Here is a 22,015-nt window from a genome sequence, read left to right as displayed (position 1 = left end):
CCATATATATCGCAGACTTTTTTTGTAGTCATTTTGTCGACAACAATTACTACAAATAAATCATGTCAGAAAACCAATGCGATACCATGCACAACAGCATGGGTGCCGAGACACATCCATGTTTCAGCCCTGCACCGTGCACATTATCTCTAAGATGGCGCCCAGGCTGTTCAATCTAATTAGTGTAGAGGTTTCACTGACAGTTGGATTAGAATATTTAATAGCCCAGGAGGAATGTTTTATCTTTCCAATCTTTTCCAATCCAAACTGTGGTTCGCTGTGTCAACCGCTGTGGCAAAATCAATAAACATATTGCATGATGATGGACTTCCTTTTTCACATGACTATTTCTTTAACATTTTCAATGCCAGTATGTTATGCGTGATACTATAAACCTGTCTGAATCCTGTTTTAAATAGACTCAGTAGTTGTACCTTCGTGGCCCACCTTTGCCGTTCCCTTAATAGAATGGTTGCAAGTCAAGCTGATATTCTTTAGCTCGCTGGATCAAGCCTAAAGCCTGAGGATGGATTCCTTCAAGTGTTTCGTATAATACATCCCTTGGACATGATTTTCTAGAACAGCAGGGCTAAGATAGAATTCCATGACTTAGTGTTTCTCTTAAGGGCCATGGGGAGACTCTTCGGGCCGGGACCCGGAAGTTCTTGAACTCGAGTATATTATGAAGGACACTGTCCTCCAATATGCAGTTGTTCAAATTAATCTGAAGGATAAAGTCCCGGTTCCTTATCTGCCTGGCCAAATCTACCTTCTACTAGTTTCATTCGAGCTTTAGGCTTGCTATGTAGCGTCAGGGGCTGTTGCTATAAACTCTACGAGGATGGCTCTTCAGAGCCGCTGGGGAATTAAGCAGAAAAGCAGTAAAGGACACTTGGTGACCAATGAGTGTCTCAGCTAGTCCTGAGATGCTCCTTTGCCTGCACAGGGCTCAGCGTTTCTCTCTCTTCTCTCAGCCCCTTCTCCTCCACCTACCTCCTTTGCACCCCCTATGGTTCTCTCTGTCCCTCCAATCTTCTCTAACTGCTGCTCTATCTCTTACCCTATCCCTCTCACTATGTCTGGAAGGAAGAAGTTCAAGAGGGACATCCTGGTTTCCAACCCAGGCCTCCCTATCACTGATACCTACACCAGTGCTTCCTCCAGACAGACTCTCACTGACATACACTTTGTCGTGCTCTCCAGACCTATGGACCCTTCATATGGTCTCTGTTCTCTCTCCTTTATCCTCCTCTCCCATTAACCATGGCACTAGGTGGGAGGTCCTCTTGGCCCCCTTCCACTCCTCCAAGACCATCATTAATGTCTATATGAATGGCACTGTCTTGGTTCGAAGCCTTCAGCACAATCTCCTCCTTTATGATAGGAGTTTTCTACGTCTTATCAACTTCCTCCCTTCTCCTGCTACTCCTTCTGCCACCTCTCTGGCACCCGAATCTTCCTCTTTTGCCCAACATCCAGCCCCTCTACCACCTCCGCAAGGTGTACCTCAAGCCTGTATCCCTCCATGGAAGCTTTCAAATGAGACAACCTGCTCCACGTCGTTACTCTCAGCTCTCGTTTTTCTGTCAAACAGTCCTCTCACATTTGTCAATTCCTCGAAGAACTCGACCTAGATGTCCTTGCTCTCACCGAGACATGGCTTACGGCCAGTTCTATCACGAGTTTTGACATTCTCCTCTCTGTGGGCTACAAGATCCTCTCCGAACCCAGAACCAACTGACCTGGAAGTAGAATAGCCCTGATCTTTCCAGAGTGGGTTGCGGCCTCTGTCATCCATATGCAGGCCTACGCCTCATTTGAATGCCTCGTCTGCAGGCTCTCTATCTCTCCTGGCCTCTCTCTAACTGTGAACAGCACCTACAGGCCACATGGCCAGGTCACCCTGTTCCTCTCTGAATGGGCCGACCTCTACTCTTCTCTTGTTGCCTCTTCTTCTCAACTTCTCCTCCTCAAAGATCTCAACATCCACCTGGATGCTTCTAATCCCTCCTCTTGGCTTTTCCGCAACCTCTGTGACACTCTCTCTCTTTCCATTCTGCCCTCTGGCCCGACACACTCTGCCGGACATACTTTGGATGTTCTCATCACCTCAGACAACCCGATCTCTAACCTTCTCACCACTCTTCTCTCTTCGACTGACCACTTTCTACTCTCCTCTCATCTGAACTCCCGCCACACCCCAGCCCTGCCACCTACCTTTTCAGTCATTCGGCATATGAAGTGTGTGCCAGTGGATGCCTTTGCCTCTACTTTCTCTACTCCTCCTACTCCTGCGGCTGACTCACACCCTGACACAGTCCTTTCTAATCTGCATCTTTCTATTTCCAACACCCTGGACATCCTTGCCCCTGTCATGAGAATCCGGCTGAAGCCTACCCCCAAGTGCAACTCTTGGTATGATTCCGGCCTCACTGTCCTGAAACACAAGTGCAGGGTGGCTGAGAGGAAGTGGAGTGCTTCGGGCATGTCCTCTGACAAATTGGAGTGCTGCCTGCTCCAAAGGCAATACAGACTCTCTGCCCTGTGCAAGAAGAGAGCACAGATGCACGCCCCCGTCTCTGTGGCCTCTAACAACACGGGCAAACTCTTTAGAATCTGCAAGGAACTGGCCAATCCTGTTGCAGCCGATACCTCTCCTGTTCCCACCCAGGCCCTCTGTATGTCTCTGGCCTCTCACTTCTTTGATTAAAGTCAGTACATCCTGTCCTCTATCAACTCTTCCTCTCCCTGTTCCTTTCTCGGCCCCCCTTTGGCCACCTCTCCTCTCGTCCTCCTTTATTCTCTTTCTCTCTGTTGACATCTGACAAGGTTTCTAGACAAGTACGATCCATGAAAGTGTCATCCAAACAGGTCCTCGCCTGCTCCTCCAGAACCATCAAGGAGCATATTAACACCCTTGCTCCAGCCTTGGCTGATTTCTGTAATCACTCTTTCACCACTGGAACTTCCCCTCTCCCCTTAATCACTCCCTTGCGCATCTCCTCCTCAAGAAGCCTTCTGCTGATCCTACCTACCCGGCAAACTATCACCCAATCTCCTTCACCCCTTTCCTGGGCAGACTCTTGGAAAAGCTGGCCATCTCCCAGCTGACTTTCCAGACAGAGACTGAATCTGTTGGTTTTCTCCATGACCATCAGGCTGGCTTCAGAGCTGCCAGAGGCACAGAAACTGCTCTCCTGAACACCTGGAAAGATCTGCTCTCTAACATTGATTCCAGCATTCCTTCTGTTCTCATCCTCCTTGACCTTTGCTTTGCTTTCGGCATGGTCAACCAAACCATCCTGATCAATCAACCTGGGCATCACAGATCAGGCCCTGGAGTGGCTGACTTCCTTCTCCTGGGACCTTTCTCTCTACCACCTCTCTCTCTACCTATGGCGTTCCTCAGCGCTCTATCCTCTCACCCTGGTTTTTCAACCACTACTTGGCCCTTTTGGTCCACTTGATCTCTACCTTTTCCTCTAACTGAGTGCGGATGACACTGAGCTTTCTTTCTGGCTCCCCTCAGCCTCCTCTCTTCTCTTGCACATTCCTGAGTATCTATCCGCGATTCAAGATTGGTGTGCCTCCAACGATCTCTGCCTTAATGCCAGTAAGACGGTGATCCTTCTCATTGGGACCCCTACCCCTGCTTTCTCTCTTTCACTCTGGCCGCCCGCGTTGGGCTCTCTTCCTTTGCCTTCCTACGAGGCAAAAAACCTTGGTGTCATCTTCGACTCCACTCTCTCTTTCTCTCCTCACATCTCGGACGTCGCCAGGAAGTCCCACTACCAGCTGCACCTCCTCAAAGGGACTCTTCCCTTTCTCACTTTATCCCAGAAGCTCACTGTCTCCAGTACCCTGGTTCTCTCTAGGCTGGACTACTGCAAAATCCTCTTTCGCAATCTGTTTTCCGCTACGCTCCCCCCTCTGCAACTAATCCAGAACAGGACTGCAAGATTTATCCTTGGCCTCAAGCCCAGGGACCATATCTCTCCAGCCATGAAATCTTTCCACTTGCTCCCGGTGGCTGCAAGGACCAAGTTCAAGACCCGTTGCATTGTCCACAAGGATTTCTTGGCTGAGACCCGCACTACATCCAGTGCTCTCTTCCAAAATACCTTCATGCTCAAGCCCTTCTCCCAGCTACCCTCCAAGGGTTAGACGCCTCTCCAGGCAGAGAGTGGGGGTAGATCTCTCTCCTCTGTGGGTGCCTCCCTCTGGAATGGCCTCCCTGCCCCTCTCAAACTTAAGCCGGACCATCTGAAGTTCCAGAAGCTGCTCAAAACTTTCCTCTTCTCCTCTGCTTTCTCTCTCTCCCTCCCCTGCTGACCTACCTGACCTACCTGACCTAACCTGTCTGCTGTACCGACTGGTTGCTTGGCTACCTTCACAGTCTCACTGAGTACAGGCTGTTTCTTGATCAGTCACCATTGCATTGCCTCCGGGCCTACTACGCACTTAGGGGCTGTAAATGTAACCCTACAGTTCCTTGTTCTGCTTGCACTACCCAGATCCGCTCTGCCCTGTCTGCACTTACTCAGAGCCTTGCTGTCCTGTTTTACCCTCCCCTCTCCCTTGCACTTCCACCCTCCCTCCTCCCCCTTGCACTTCTTGTTCTCGCACTTGCACAATCTGAATGACACAAGGCCTAGTAAGATCTTTTGTCTGGTCCTCCTTCTGTCTTCCCTCCCTTCTCTTGTCGCTCCTAGAAACATTTATGTACAGCTGCGTTATAAATTACTTATCATATTGGTTCATTGTCATTTCATCGCCGGAATGTTCAAAGCCTGGCATTTCAACGTGGAAATGTTCGTCACAGTTTTATTTTATTTTTTGGGGTTGGGGTGGATCCCCCAAACTCCCCCACAGCCACCTATTTTACCTATTCCCTAACCCCCCAAACCCATATCTGCACGTTCCCCCCCCCCCAAAAAAGTTTGATGAAAATTAGTGCACACGTTTAAGTAGCAGGCTTTGAAAAATCCGGCAATGAAAGGACGTCGTACAATCATATCAGATCACAAGTAAGTCTATATCCCTATTAAAATCTCTCAGGGCTCAAATAAATGCCAACATGTCAGAGGTCCTTTAATCCTTTCTGTGCCTACTCTGCTGATCACAGGCAGTCTCTCTTTCCAATGATTAGCTATGCCAGTCATATATATGTAACAGCTCTTGCTCCCGAAGAGATTATCTAAGACAGAGCGGGCTCCTTCATACGTGCAGCACACCTGTAAGGGTCTCTCGTGGGATGGTGGATGTCTTACACGTTCAGTCCACCTGTGAGGGTTACTCGTGGGATGGCGGGTGTCTTACACGTGCAGACCACCTATGAGGGACACTCGTGGGATGGTTGGTGTCTTACACGTGCAGGTCACCTGTGAGGGTCACTTGTGGGAGGGCGGGTGTTGAACACGTGCAGGCCACTTGTGAGGAAAACTTGTGGGATCGAGGGTGTCTTACACGTGCAGCCCACCTGTGCGGTCACCTGTGGGATGGTGAGTGTCTGACACATGCAGCCCACCTGTGAGGGACACTCGTGGGATGGTGGGTGTCTTACATGTTCAGCCCACCTGTGAGGGTCACTTGTGGGATTGTTGGTGTCTTACATGTGCAGCCCACCTCTGAGGGTCACTTGTGAGATGGTGGGTGGCTGACACATGCAGCCAACTTTTTAGGGTCTCTCGTGGGATGATGGGTGTCTTACACGTGCAGACCACCTGTGAGGGACACTCATGGGATGGCAGGTGTCTTACGTGTGTAGCCCACCTGTGAGGGTCACTCGTGGGATGGTGGGTGTCTCACATGCGCAGCCCACCTGTGAGGGACACTCGTGGGATAGTGAGGGACTCTCGTGGGATGGTGGGTGTCTTACACGTGCAGCCCACCTGTGAGGGACACTCGTGGGATGGTGAGGTAAACTCGTGGGATGGTGGGTGTCTTACACGTGCAGCCCACCTGTGAGGGACACTCGTGGGATGGTGGGTGTCTTACGCGTGCAGCCCACCTGTGAGGGTCACTCGTGGGTTGGCGGGTGTCTTACATGTGCAGCCACCTGTGAGGGACACTCGTGGGATAGTGAGGGACTCTCGTGGGATGGTGGGTGTCTTACACGTGCAGCCCACCTGTGAGGGACACTCGTGGGATGGTGAGGTAAACTCGTGGGATGGTGGGTGTCTTACACGTGCAGCCCACCTGTGAGGGACACTCGTGGGATGGTGGGTGTCTTACGCGTGCAGCCCACCTTTGAGGGTCACTCGTGGGTTGGCGGGTGTCTTACATGTGCAGCCCACCTGTGAGGGACACTCGTGGGATAGTGAGGGACTCTCGTGGGATGGTGGGTGTCTTACACGTGCATTCCACCTGTGAGGGACACTCGTGGGATGGTGAGGTAAACTCGTGGGATGGTGGGTATCTTACACGTGCATCCCACCTGTGAGGGACACTCGTGGGATGGTGAGGTAAACTCGTGGTATGGTGGGTATCTTACACGTGCAGCCCACCTGTGAGGGACACTCGTGGGATGGTGAGGGACACTCTTGGGATGGTGGGTATTTTACACGTGCATCCCACCTGTGAGGGACACTCGTGGGATGGTGAGGACCACTCGTGGGATGGTGGGTGTCTTACACGTGCAGCCCACCTGTGAGGGACACTCGTGGGAGACTCGTGGGATAGTCGGGGTCTCCTTTAAAATCGCCCGCACCCTTCATGGTCCATTTGAACACGTTTCATCAGTGTTGTTATAATGTAGGAGGACGTCTTCACCTAGACGATGCCGATAGGTACATTAAGGGATATGTCTGTATTGAGATACTTGCTTAGACTCCTGTTAGCCTCCATACGTGATCAGGTCAGCAGCGTCTGCAGCATGCAGCACTATGCAGCGAACACTGAGGAGAATGAGGCTGCATGTCCATCGGGGAAGTCCAGTGTGGGAGGTGATGAATGGGGTGTGATTGACATTCTGTGGATTGAGGCTGTGAGGAAACGGGGTGCAGACTGAGTGCTTGTATGTGTGGGTGGGGATTGAAAGGGGTGGAGCAGGTGTGTGTAAGACACATGCTGCTGGTTTACCTCAAGCAGGGGGTACAACCCTTTTTTGGCAATTAGGACCAAACCGGAATTGGCCTTTTCTTCGACTACCCTTCGCTTCAGATCCCAGGGCCAGAAAAGCACTGTGATGAAAGAGCTAGCAGGGAAAGAAAGGGGTGAGCCAGACAACAAGCCCCAACACATTGGGGAGACTCTTGAAAGTTCAAGAAGGCCATGAGGAATCAAGGAAACTCTTGAGTGTTATAGGAACTCTGTAAATGTACACCCATGCTGTTTTAGCATGGTTTTTCAAGTTCATGAAGGACTTCAAAAGCCATGTTCATTTAGCTGTATGATGAAATAAGGTCATGTCTGCTGTCATTATCTTCACTTGACCCTTGATTCTTGTTTCTCCGCAGGTTGAACTGTCCACCATTATTTCTCAGGCCGGTGACACATTGGCGGGCCTGGTGACACGCACACATGAGCTGGTATCCAAGTTTCAGGGCCTTAAGGTGGACCGCCCAGAGATGGTGTGCCTCAAGTTCCTGGTTCTCTTCAGTCCAGGTGAGGCCGCTATGACGCAAGATCCCATGGATCTCCTCTGGCCAATTTCATCATTACTTTCCCCTAGATCACCTGGAGTAAAAAAATAAAGGATCCCCTATTAAGAGACATGCCATGCATGTGATCAAGACTAGGGTATTGTTGTGGTGTCAAAAAGGCGCAGTTAAGTTGGGTTGAAGGTAACCGCAAGAGTACAGATGTGACGGTTTGTTGAGAAGCCACCCTGAACACAGAGAGTTCCTTCCCTCCCCACTCAAGGTGTGACGCAACCAACTGTTTAACGGCTTCTTTTATTCAGTCCTACTTCAGACACATATCATGCCCCTCGGATCTCTCCCCCTGACTTACCAATGAGCCAAGAACCAGGCCCGTGTACAGGAAATATATTTGTATTTATTTAAATTAAAAGTAATAGAATTCACACTGAACTACATGCACCACCTTCTACTTGGCTCACCATTAACTTTTCGTTACTCAAATCAATTACACAAATTAGTTAAAAAACACAAATTATCATTCTTTTCTTTCTATAAATTTTACTTCAAGAAATAATTAAACTGATCCATAAGCAAAACAATTATTAATGTAGTGTTGCACAATTTTGATTTTCCTGGGAGCTTAAATGGCTAGAAGTAGGGTGTCAAGATTAGGACAAATACATATGGCAATCATGATTTCACACACACCTTTGGTTTAAAATAAACACAGGGTGATTTAGCAGTTTGTTTTTCAGACTCACCCTACTTTGGTCTGTGTTGGAGATGTTTGGGGTCAATGGGATTACCCAATTAAATTATAGGCTATAGTTTTTCACTGCACACTGGGAAGTGACATTTGTTAATTTTGAATTTGAACAAAAATCACCCCATAGTGTTCCACCGAATGGGGAATTAATTAAATCAATCTTTTTAGTTAAGTAGGCTAAGGATCTGAACAGTTTTGGCTCCCCCCGCCCACTATAATGGGAAAGGATTTATGGCCAACAGATTCCCTAAACTTCTGGTTACAAAGGGCTAACGTGTACTCAAATTGAAAACCTGTGTTTAAAGCTCGGGAAAGCCAGTTGCATGTCAGGACCCTCTGGAAAGATATGGTTGGGGTCTGGTCACTCCACTCTCAAGGATGGCCTCGCACTCTCCGCCATAGGACCCAGTCAGCTCTTAGGCCTTCCTAGAAATAGACAGCTCCAACCAGATGCACTCTCAGCAATCTCCTCTGGAGTTTTCTTGCAGCTGTCAGATGTTACGTTTCATCAGCGCTCTTCGGTGATACATTTAAGCAGCTCTGTCCCTTTCATCCTAGTACAGCCCCCCTTGTATAGCACTGATGACACCACCAATTTTACAATCTTGGGGGAGTACCCTGCAAGAGTTCTCACAACTAGGATTGGACAGTTACCCTTCACGCTCCTCCCCAATCCAGCCTCTCTCTACAGATTAATTTAAGAGTCTGGAGCAGAAATACAGTAGCTTAATTTACAAGCTGCCATAATATAAATATTTTCTTATTCAGCTAATCATTGGGAATTAAATAAGATGACAGCGAGGTCTGCACCATTTTACACAGCCATGTGGCAATTTTCTGCCATTTCCATAAAAAGCATAACAGTTATGAATATGTAAATTGTTACCCATGTTCCAAATGTGTCCCTCCACCCCGTTCACCAACTCTCACATTTGGAACATTTTCAGATCACCCAGAAACACATCTTAGATGGCCATTACAGTTACCTGAGTCACAGGTGGTTGAATTTTATATGTCAGAAATCACCTGGAAAATAACCTACAAAATGGTACATAAATGAAGAACATCCACCTTCTGGTTGCTGGGAAAAGGCCTAAATGATAACAGTCCTTTTAAATTAATAGTTAATCTTTTAATAGTTAATAGTTAATCTTTTAAATTAATAGTAAATAGGCAATTCTCTTGCCTTCAGGCCAAATTGTCCACTGGGTCAGCCTTTAACCAGAGTTTTTATTATTCTCTTTGTGTTTGCAGCTTGCTCTTTGAAGTTGGTTGCATGTTTGAAGTTGTAGTCCCCAATCTTCACACCTTTTAATCATGCTCCAGCCAAGGGGAACTATCCTGCTATCACTGCATTCAGAGCCAGCAAGTCTGGGGAACACTAGGGTTTCCACAGCTTTAGCAGGACACACTTTATTGCAATTGTAATTAGATGGGGGATGTCAGTCTTCCAGTGGGGAAGTTCGTGGTGACATGTGTCCCACAGCCAGCAAAGTGTTTGCTTTCAGCTGACATTATTCCATGGAAAACAAAGTGGTTCTTCAAATGTCACTGGTATTTTGTATGTGAAACATAATATACATTACTTTTTGTCAACACTCACCATGACTTCTTCTCAGACATTTTTCCTCTTAGCCGTGGTACAATATTTACATTTAAACTGTAAATAAACATGTCTAGCCGTTTTTGTGACAGTGTTTAAACATCCAGGTTTTTAATGGGAAGCGGATCTTTGATATTTCTTCTTGTTTTGTGGATGATTAAAATGCTGCTTTTCATTGGGTAATGACAGGTAGGCCTTTTTAACAGAGCCCTTCAGTTTTCATTTGCAATCAGACACGCAAAGCCTTTTTTGTGTCAGTTTAGAAAAGTCCTGCTTTTCACGTGAAAGGGACTTCAGTTTGGTGCCTTTGAATGCACCCCACACTACCCAATGAGTGTAGAATATTCTAATTAAAACTAGGAGACCCCAAGCAGAAACATTGAAATATTGGGAAAAGGGAATTATACCAGCCATCGTTCCACCCTAACAGTTCACTGTCTGGAATGCAGTTTCCAACATTACAATGTTAAAATGGCATATGCATGAACAGCCCTCTTTAGGGAACTCAACAGTAATTAATTAGGTAGTGATATTCTCTTTTAGTTAAACATTGTACTGTCACTGTCAGTTGACCCGTAATTCTAGAAGACACCCACATGTTGTCCTTTCCTTATTCTTGACCTGCTGTACTCATTCCCATTTCCTTGATTTGTGATTGGGTACCCCATTTCTATTCCTTTCTTTCTGTGAGCGGTTGCTTATTACACTTTCTCGCCACCCATATTTCATATTATTCTGGCACTGTGACCCGAGGGGCTGAATACACCAGTAATATATGCATACATTAGTACTGGGTCTATCCTAGACTAATGTGCAGTAGGGAGTTAAACGTTTCAAGACCCCCTGAAAATATGGACTATGATCTGTGGTCCCCCTTCTGCGCATTACAAATGTTCCTGTCTTTTCATGAGCAATCCATTTAAAAAGCAGAAAAGGAAAAATACTGTGGCAATAATAACGGGTTTGGTAGGCTTTAGCAGCCGCTAACGAACTGGGTCCCAGGTTATAGGTACGAGCGAAGCTAGGGGCTTAACACCAGACCCCAGTGCCATTACCGAACCATTGAAGCCCACCAAACCCTTTATTATCGCTATTAGCATCCTAGGTTTCCAATCCGGAAACCTGTGGTACTGATAGCAATGTATTTTCTTTGAATGAACAGGAAGCCTCGCTGTGTCCCATGAATTCCAAGAAAATACTGACTTAAGATGGTATTACCCAAATTGTTCCAACACAATTGTTCGAATGAACCAATTGATCGAAAGTCAAGGGTCCGAATTGACCTTTGCACAATTGACCAAATATATATATATATATATATATATATATATATATATATATATATATATAATGGGGGGTTGCGGGGGGTTTCCCCCCACAGATATGTAACAATTGACCTTCACAATTCGGTCAATTGTGCAAAGGTCAATTGTGATTTGAACAATTGTAGTTCGAACAATTCGTATACATCCCTTAAGATGGCCCCTCTTCCATTTACATGGCGGCCGGTGGGCCAGGACAGAGGCTGGAGCAGGGGCAGTGGCAGCAGATGCCACCGCCAAAACAATAAGGTGAGGGGGGAAGAAACAGTGACGGCATGGGAGAGTGGCGGGCATCAGCCATCAGGCAGCTCGAAATGCAGGCTGAGATCGTGGGATTCAGCCTGCGTTCCGAGCAACCTGATTGGTTTGCTCCCCTGCTCTGGGTGCTGTTTAAGGTTATTGGCTGCTTAACAGACAGCCCCAGCCATACACCCAAGAAGGATGGAAGCCAGCTGCCATGCACTCACCTCCTTTTTCTCATAGGTGATTTATTTACAGAATGAGAGTGACTTAATCACTGGTGCTAATGTTAACAGCCAAGGTGTGGTAAAATAAATCTGAAAACGAGGTTTAAAAGGCTTGCACCAGTCTCTACACCTAGTTTACCACGTTGGGGCATTTTAAAAACCCTTTGCAGGTGAAGTGGGAAACAGGAGGGGAAATACTTTTCCTCCTCCCCAGGATTGTATTGACTTCAAAATCACCTAATTTTACACCTGCGTGTCATGTCCTTTTAGTAGCTGCTTTCACAGCCATATTTGTGTGCAGTTTGTTTCTGAAGAAATTAGGCACACGCGGCCAAAGCGACACTTCCTTCTTGTAAACATGAAACAAAAAATAAAAAAACGAAAGCTATCTGCGTCCCAGAGGGAACTCCGTTGTGCATAAGCCTAGGGATGTCATGGCTGATATCACAGCTACCTGATGCTGCTGGGGTGGCAATTAAAGAGATATTTCCATATACTATTCAGATCCTGTGTTGCCATAAAACATTTCCTGTGGTTAATTGCTCTTTTGGACCATGGCACACTCTGGACCAAAGCAAACGAAATTCTCCAGAGGGGACAAGTTTCAAACAAATTCTCTAACGATGAAATTTGCGAGTGCCCAATGGCACAAAAAGCAAAAAGAAGCAAATAAGAACACAAAGTGCTAAGTTTTCAAATTCATTTTCACAAACAAAAAGCTATATCTACACAGTTCAGATAGAATCCCATGAAAGGACAGGTCTGAGAAGCACAGAAGAATAAAGCAAACAAAAACCTGTACAGCCTGCAAATATTGACAAAAGACGCAAAATAACGGGTTAACCTATAGGGATTAAAGCGATGCGGTACAACTCGCAACATGCACATTTTTTATACACGTATAACAATGCATAGCAGTACATAGTGATTCAAGGACAAAGATTATTCCATACCATTTTGAGGGAGAGCAATGACACAAAAGTCAGCAAAGTCAGCTTTGTGTCCTTCATTCTTGGCTTAGGCTTCTTCAGGACCCATGCGTTACCCAGGTAGGTCAACAAGTTGGAATGGGTTTTTGTAAGGAGGATTACATCATATGTTCCTTTTTTAATGACCAGTATGCCGTTGTCTAAATTAATTGGTTAAATCATAGTCATCTTACTTGTAGACTTTGCAGTATGTGATTGAGGCAGGATTTAAAATGTAAGGTAATAGCTTCTGTGTAGGGTAAGGGTGTCTATTGATGACGATCTAGACAAGTCAAGAGTGGACACACATACAAGAGTTCAAATATGTGTATAAAAAAGTAATGAGGGCCATCAAGGTCAGATCCATGTAGCAGGAACTCTTACACAGGCATCATGGCAATGTCCTGGTTTGGATGAAGAAAGAATTCAACATCGCTTATAGCCTTTAAAAAAAACAGTTTAATGTTATCTTACTAGTCACTAATGACTGTGTGGAAACAGGGAGTGAATGGGAAGAAGTCCCGCTTACCTTCAATAAATGGCATGATCCCATGTCCTGGCATGCATGCATGGCAAAGGGAATTGCAGCCACCAACGATCTCTAGGTAATTTAACCACAGGGACACCTGCGCATATTGGAAGGTTATCCAGTGATTATGCTGGAAATAGTCCAGAAGAACAGAATATCAATAAGGTACACGTGGAAGCCATTTTGGGAGAACATTAGCATCATGCATTACATTATGGGATCATGGACACAACAGTCAGAAGGGAGTATGGCAAAGATGCATATGCAACGAAATTAATTTCGGGAACATGCTGGAATACAGACTATGTTACATAGCATGACAAATCATGCCAAAAGGTGATATAACCTGTACATTATGAAATTATAGGTTAATGCTGGCAAAAGTTTGGAACTGTCATACTGGATCACATGGAACGTAGCAATAATGGCCATTCTGTGGACTCGTTAAGACCATCAATATGACTGTGTAGGTGATAAATCCAATGTAAGATCTGGTTCTGAAGTCTAGAGGCAATGGAATGTGATCTGTTGTCTGGGTTGACTGTATCAATGATTACTCAATTCAAATCATTATCTGAACATATGTTTTCCAAAAAGTGACTTACGAGTCAAGCGTGCATCCTTTCAGTGTGAATTTGTGTCCTATGTTCTCCAATTTCAACAGTTGCACCCTGTGTAGCCATCAGAACACAGATTTCAGAACAAGGGAACTGTGTGGCATAAGCAACGTTTTTAGTTTGGCAATTAGTATAGGGACCTAAATGACATTAAAATGCACTATGTCACAACGTGATGGGTTACCTAGGGAGATGCGAAGGACTGCATCCTTTGCAAGGATAATGACCCACAAATGGGAGGGAGGGCGGATGGTTGGGGTCAAATTATTTATTTTATATACTTATACCGCGCCGAAAGCCTGCAGGCATCAGGGCGCAAAATATACAACAAATACACAGAAAAACAATCAACAGACTAGCCTAAACTGTCTAAACTGACCCAAAACAAGTTAACAAATCTGGGCTAAGTCAGGAATATGTGCAGAAACATACAGAGCTGGAAAGCTTAGTTCAGAAAATTCCTATTTTTGTAGGTGGGAACCTGTCCAGGACATTTCCAAGTCTATTTAGGAAAGGCGGCAGACTGCTAGACCCACATCCAATAATAATGCAGTCCGTGTTCTCTTCCGTGCACCAGTTGTCAATCTTCAGTCTGCGGAGGACCTCCAAGTCTTTGGATCTAATGCACGTTTGGCCCACTCTGGGATGGAACCACGCTAAGATTTTATTTTTGAGTTGTTCTCTTGATTCTTCTTGGCTGGGCTTAACCACATTTGTTAGGATGATGTTTCTAGAGTCTAGGGCAAAACTCCTTACTTTGGGATCCACAATTCTGGTCATGGAGGCTTTTCTTTGGCAAACGTCTTTTAGGCTCTGAGGGGCCACGGTGAAAGCAGGCTTCGTACACGTTTCCACGGAGGGCAGAATACCCTCTGATGCGGCTGTACTCCCTGCGCATGACATTGCAGGAAATGATTTTACTTGCGGAAGCAAATCCGTGTGTGGAGGCTCATTAGGATCAGTTTGACTGCCCGAGTGAACCTTAGTCTGATGGACAGGTGTTTGGGAGGCCTTATCCATACTTACTAACTCAACATGCCTAGGCTCCTGAGGAGAAAGTGGATGTAACGGAGATAACGTCAATCCTGCAGTGCCCGCCCACGACTGAAAGTCTTCAAAGCTGGAACATATCGCCAGGTCCCGTAGCATGAGGTCCTTGAAACGCAGCCAGTTATCTGGTGCTCTAGGGACACCCAGCCCCCACACAGCACTTATTGCAGTAATTTCTTCCGGCTGCTCTTTGATTTCCTCATGCTGGCCTAGTAATGCCTGAAAACTTAGCACCAGACGTTCTACTTTGTCTAATACATTGGGCCTCATTACAATTCAGGCCGTAAGGGGTTAAAGGCGCCAGTAAAGGTGCGGTTGCCGTCAACCGCGTACCACCTGTTTACGAGGTCCCCTTGCGGGACCCGTTCTGCACGTCTGGTTTCACCAGACGTGGAGAGCGGGTCCCGCGAGGGGAAGAGGGAGCAAACAACGGGCCGCTCGTAAACGGCCCATTGTTTGCTCCCTCTCCCATTCCCATTCAGCCCTATGGGGGCTGAAATGGGAAGGGGGAAGGCCCAGGTCCGGGCCCTCCAAACTCGGAATGGCCCGGTAATTCCTCATTCTGGGAACCCGGACCCCACCCGATTTTGGTGGCTACTGCCAAAATCGTAATGAGGCCCCTTGTCTTCGAGTGTAACCCCAGTCGTCTCTCTGTGGGCTCTATAGGAGTCCAGAACCCTAGCCGATGGTTGCATGTGCATACTTATAGGGGATCCAGCTGTGCTATTAGTACTCCTTAAGTCTTTATTTCTGAAAAGAAAGTCCATAAGCAGGAGATGCTCAGGGCTGGACTGGGAACTAAAAGAGGCCCTGGAAATAATCACTGGGGACCAAAAGAGGCCCTGGAAATAAAGTTCAAAGTGGCCCTGTATGACACCTTTTCAGCAAGCCCAATGCTTTTCCTATGAGGAAATTTGGAAATACCACAGAAAAGAGGCCCAGGGTGCAGAGGCCCACCGGGAAATCTCCAGGGTCCCTATAGGCCAGTCCACCCCTGGAGATGCTCCTTCTATAGGTTCGGTCTTCTTTTGGCCAGGATTTAGGAAATACAGCTACCACTCCTACAAGGACTCTAGATGGAGACTGGCAGAAGAAGCTGCCTGTGCTCCCAACCCCAGGATGGGAGTCCGCCGGTCCTTTTCCTGAACTGGTAGTAGTGGACAATTCCAGGTGTGAGACTGTATCAATGTCCTTGCTGGACATAGTTGGTACTGCTTGCAGCCTTGTCACTGGCATGATTGTGAGAGGTTAGATATGGAGACAGGAGCTAAAGCAAGGAGAAGGCACAGTTAAGATGAAGGGTGCACTTTCCCCCAACCAACAAACAGAGCCTGCTGCGAGCTCAGCTAGGCAGCTTTAAACGCAAGGCCCCCTTCATGTATCAGCGGGCTGACTAACGTGCACCACCGGCGGATTGCAGCTTACCGTCACGGCCGAAAAGGAAACAGGACTGAGGCCTGGGACCTCTACCCAGACTTGGACAAGCCTGACCACCTGTCCGGCTGTTAGAAGCACACAATAAAAAGAATGGGGAGAACTACCTCATGGAACAGCCCAAGGGCAATCCTGGCAACCTCACACACGCCTGCCCGCTCCCCAGTGGCTCCGCACTCCGTGCTCCACGCTCCGAGCTCTGTGCTATATGCACACTCACTGCAGGCCTCTCGGCCGTCGCCGCCGCCACATCTAAAAGGATGTGATGGTATTAGTCTCAATAGCTCAAATAGGAGAGGGTTTTAGGGAGTCTAATCTTTAGATTGTGCCTAGATTTAGTGAGAAAATGGGTTCTGGTATATTAACTTTATGTAATGATACCAAATGCCAGTTCTTTTTAAAATAATCAGCTATTGAAACTTGAGTCACAGCAAGAACAAGTAGTAACGCATGGCAAACTGTTGTCAGATGATCTGAATATGTTGGCAGTGAAATGCTCATCGCTTTCTGAAAACCATGTTATTTTTCTGTACCTTTGAGCAACGTGTGAGCGTAAGGATTTTGGGGCATGTGTTCCATCAAGAAGTGTTCATTAAATTGATCATAGATGGAACTCAATGTATGGATGGTTGCCCTTTTGGAATTTCAGATGTTGGCCCAAATAATGAAACAATGTGTTCTGATTGGTTGGCTCTCAGAACAGGCTTGTGTGTAGACTAAACTTCGAATGTCCTATAACAACATCGAGCAAAGGCAACTTGTTGTTACTGGTATTGATGGAGAATGCTTAGTTGGTGTCAGTGTATTGAGCCACTCACAAATTGATGCAGCGTATTAATCTCTCCTTGCCATACAATGAAGATGTCATCTATATATCTCTTCCAACCAATAGGATACCTACAAAGGCAATACGTAGTGAAGATGAAGTCTGCCTGCAAGGCTGCCACGTAGATGTTATTAAGTCTAGGGGCAAATTCATCCACCTTAGCCGTGCCTTTAGTGGTTCCATGTCATTTCAATGAGGGGAATAACCATCGCAAAAACGTATTGAATTTCTTATTTTTTTATTTTTGGGGGGATCCCCCAAGCCACCCATCCACTTTAATGTTTTTATATACCCAAATACCCACTCCCCATATATATTTATTTGTAGCCCCCCCAAAAATTCGATGAGTTTTTTTTTCAATAGAATTTCAGCGGAGAAAAGCCCAGCGAGGGTTAATCCCACGATGAAAGGACGTTGTACCCCTTTAGTTTGTAGATAGTAAATGTCATTAACTGAAAAGAAATCGACAAATTTGAAAATTAAGTCTTGGGCCTAAATACTGGTGTTATGCTCCCCTGGTTTATTCATTAAGCAAGGGACATTCATACGGAAATAATTTTAGACCATTGTATCCATAGTTCAATTAACCAAATGTTTTCTGATTAATACATCAGGCCTACAGTGGGCCATGCACTGCTTGTGAATTTGTTAGTTCTGGCAGTTCAGGATAAGGCCTTTGCTGACCACAGAATGGTCCCTTCTATTCACACGTTATGATTCCCATCATTCCACTATGTCACATCAATAATTATATCTTTACGGTAGGCCTAAAAACAGATCGAAAAAAAAAACAATCCAAGGAAGCAATAATGGAGTGCATGATTTGCAAGGAAACATGTAAATTATGGCCGGGAAGGTCAGTCAACTCAGTTCAACTGAAAACTGAAAACGCTCTTGATCCGCCTACATTGAGTTACAGTATTTAAGGACATACCACAAAACTGGAACAAATTACAAATATCAAGTACATGTTAACCCTACGTTCCCTAAAGGCTCCCACCTATAGAGTGACATAAACACAATATGCATTAGTAACCCCCCATTGGTTAATACATCACACATGATCATCCTAAGTGTAGCCCCCTAAAGATGACCTAATTGTGCAGTCAGCAGAAAATATTTCACCCTGATTGTCTAAAGTTATACATAGAACATTTACCAAAATGGCATACCCTCATTGGTCAAGACAGGTTCATGTAACTTCTGACCTGAAGTCCAACCGAAAAGACCCAATCATGTACTGAATGTGAACAGTGAAGTCAACAAATTAGACACAGCTATATCCTCTGCCATGAGCTCATCCAATCTGGCATTCCCAGGCAGTTCTCAGGCCTTGTAGTAGTCTACTTCTGCAACATGTTTTGCAGCTCCCGTTTTGAAACATGTTGCTATCCCTGGCACACATTCCTCGGGCTGTCTCTTGGGAACCAGCTGGCTTCGTCAAAAACATAACTGATGCTCCACTCCTTGGAAATTAATTTCTCATATTTATGTGTGCTACTAAGAAATTCTAATGCAGACCCAGTTGTCCCAACACTCCCTAGGGGCAGGTGTGACCACAATCTAGTTTTGACCCTTTGGCAATGCCTTAACCCAAGGCTTTGTTCACACCAAAATTTGTCCTTGGAACTATTGCTTTTTATTTATCGTCAAGAACATAAACCATTATTCTACATTTCACTAAACGTTCCTGAGAACAGCGAGGCCCTGCAACAATAACTAGTATGGGTGCTGCACCTCACCCTTCCTCAAAGGACCTTGAGATGCTGAATACTTGCTGGGGGGAGCAGGAATAAAGTTTAACTGGAAAGACAGAGGCTCGGAACTGTGGCCTAGTGCCCTAAATAACAGAAATCTACACACTCTGATGGGGCCCAGTTCAAAATGGCAGGAACCTGGCTATTTTTGCAAGAGGCCCTTATGCTAATAGAAACCAGTCTCAATATCTTTGCTGCCCATCATTCCACCATGTGCTTGATAGCCTAGTGCTCTCTTAAATGTGGCAAAACTAAACCCCATTTAGAAATTACCTGAAACGATGCAACAAATGACAGCAACACTCACACTATAAATGACCAAATCTCCATGCTAATAGAACTTTTGCAGCTTGTACTTCCCTACACATTTAGGTCGTTTCACCTGCACTCCTAATGTGGATTCCTTTGCGACGCCTATCATTCCAATTGCGACTACTATCAGGACCCTTCCTCAGTTCAATAATCTCTTAGATCATGGTGCTTTATCACTTTGATAAGGCCCTTTAGTGCACAGTTTCCCTTGAGTTGCAATGTTTTCTTACCAGCGCTTTGTTTTTGTCCTGTACATCTCCTAACCATTTTTCTTTACAAATAGAAAGGAAGAGTGTACATTTTCTAGTGTGTTAAAGTGTCCTCTCACATCCCTCTTTCCACAGACGTGAAGAATCTGGAGGGCCTTCACTTTGTGGAGTGGGTGCAGGAGCAGGTGAATCGCAGCCTGATGGATTACACCTCCTGCCACCAGCACCAAGCAGACAAGTTTGGGCAATTGCTCCTGCGGCTTCCCGAGATCCGAGCCATTAGCATGCAGGCCGAGGACTACCTGTTTCTGAAGCACCTGAGCGGCGACCTGCCCTGCAACAACCTGCTCAATGAGATGCTCCATGCCAAGCAGGACTAGCAGGTCAAGCAGCCGCAGGCCACTGTGACACCCCGGTGATAACCCAACAGATGACACAAGCATACTCAGGGACAGAGATTTGTTAAAAAGCCCTGCCACTCTTGTCTCTAGCTCATCTTCATGCAGGTCAAGTGGCCTATTTCCGCTTTTCTCATCATATCACACAACATCACCCTGTATCATTTTGCCCACTTCCAGGTTGCCATCCCTAGGGTAGAGGAACAATTGAGAGCCCCTATTATCGAACACCTGTGTCTCAATGTTTCATGTGATGGTCCAGGACCTCTAGAGCGAGATCCAATTCTATGCCTGAGAGCACAAGGAAGTCCCGGCTCCTTGAATTGAGTTTAAAAAGGAAGGACAACTTTGGAACTCTGGACTAAACCTGTCACATTATGATGAGATTCTGTATCTATCGCCAAGCAGCTATCCACTGAGACTCCAAGATCCTCTATTAAGAAGGGTGAAAAAAGTAAACTTTGTGAACCAAGCAAAAATTTAAAAATATATATATTCATATATGCAGGAGACCTGTGTCTTATACTTTGTGAGAGGACCTGTGTTCTGTGGTTGAGAGATTGTAATTTGTGTTGGTAATGGACGGCCTGTCTGAGGACGGGGGCTGCACGGCGCCAAAACGCCAGTTCTGAGTCTGTTTATCTTTTAAGAAAAACAATGAATAATAAAACGTATCTGCATCTGTTTGGCCATGTCCTCAGCACTTAAGTCTTTATTCAGTGTTCATTACACGGAAGTAATCAGCAAGGGAAATAGGTTCCTCATTAGAGATCGCAGCCAACCAGAGGTGTGAGGTAATTTTTATTTTTTGCATAAAATAAAATGCTTCAGCACCGATGGTTGCTAGGAGAGTTGGGTGCTAATGATTGTGGTAGGTGGGCACTGGGGTAATAGCGGCCTTGGGATAGGGCGCACCTATATAAGCTGCTTTTAAGGAAGGTTTGCACTAGCGCATATAGCCTGCCCCGTCCAGGCTGCTAATGGCTCATTGCAACACAATGCCGAACCATTCTATAGCCCACGAGATACCCACCAACCGTTATCGAAACTGAATAGGCGCTTGCAGACCTGAGTCTTATTGAATGTCTATTTAATCAGGTTTCCTTCTGTAATCATATTTTAATATGTATTTTATTACAATGCATACTGCAGCCAAAGTAGCTTCTTTGCGCAGGATTCCGATTAATGCGTCAAAAAAGGAGACGGCAAAAAAACAGTAGAGCAGGGAAAGACAGATGGGTTTTATGTTTTTGCCAGAACATAGAAAATGCCAGGAGAGAAGTTATGTCAGAAAGGACATCCAAGTTGCTGGGACCCAAGACTGGAAATAAATGTGCCTAGCACTTCCGCTTCCGGTGATCAGTGTATTTACTTGCAGCAGCCAGGCGAGCAGGACCCGGACGTTCAGTACTTCAGAGTGCCTAGTGCTAGGTGCACCCCCACGTCATCATGGTGGCCTCTTGTCAGCGAGCTTGGTGGTGGAGACGGGTTGAAAAGGACAGAGAGCGAAGCGAAAGAGACAGAAAGAGCAGCTCTTTTTTTTTAAAGAAGCCACGTCTTAATGCTTTTGGACTTGGTTAAATGCTTTTTCTTTTTTCTTTAGGTTTTTTTGGGAGATATCCAAAAATCTGGCTCCAAGATTAATGGAGTCATTTACAGAGACCAAAGCATGGCACGTCCAAGCTAGAAGAGTATGGAATCTGGGGTCCGGCTGAGACACACAGAAACCAAGATGTGATGGGGAAGCGTTGAAGGTTAAGCAATTGGGACACTACCAGAGAGGACACTGTACAATTTACACCTGATGTTCGCATAATGAGATGCACAGTGGGGGAGAGGGGTTTTCTCAGAATCACACGATTATTTTGGTCCAGTGTTAAAGCCGGGATTCAACGCAATGTCTCTAGTGTGTAGCGAAGCCAAAAGGAGTGGTGTTTTCATTCTTTGTGTATTGTATTTCGGCCTTAATCTGGTTCAGAGTTTGCATGACCCCTAGGTGAGTTTTAAGGAACGTCGAGTATGCAGGCATATGTGCTCTGTCAGATATGCAAAATGTACTGGGGTGGAGGCGAAGAGAATCTGACTCGAAGCTCCCAGGAGACTGTCACCCCGCGCTGCCAGAACATGGGCAAAGACGCTCTTCTGAGGGTGATCTACAACCAACATAAGCGCCT

General features: G+C 46.0%; 1 protein-coding gene across 1 annotated transcript in view; it reads left to right on the top strand.

Annotated features, from left to right (window-relative positions):
- The window catches only part of LOC138581965 (nuclear receptor subfamily 5 group A member 2-like), a 241,506-nt gene extending 221,001 nt beyond the window's left edge, over positions 1-20,505 (top strand). The window contains exons 6-7 of the mRNA XM_069652876.1: positions 7,458-7,605; positions 19,579-20,505. Coding sequence (XP_069508977.1) covers positions 7,458-7,605; positions 19,579-19,823 — 393 coding nt within the window. The 3' untranslated portion in view covers positions 19,824-20,505. The remainder of the gene's footprint in view (positions 1-7,457; positions 7,606-19,578) is intronic.
- The last annotated feature ends 1,510 nt before the right edge of the window (positions 20,506-22,015 follow it).

This window comes from Ambystoma mexicanum, chromosome 3q (genome assembly GCF_040938575.1).
Source record: "Ambystoma mexicanum isolate Mex_15411 chromosome 3q, UKY_AmexF1_1, whole genome shotgun sequence".
Taxonomy (NCBI): Eukaryota; Metazoa; Chordata; class Amphibia; order Caudata; family Ambystomatidae; genus Ambystoma; species Ambystoma mexicanum.
The sequence above is the reverse complement of the archived record's forward strand: the minus strand, read 5'-3'. Positions and strand labels throughout refer to the sequence as shown.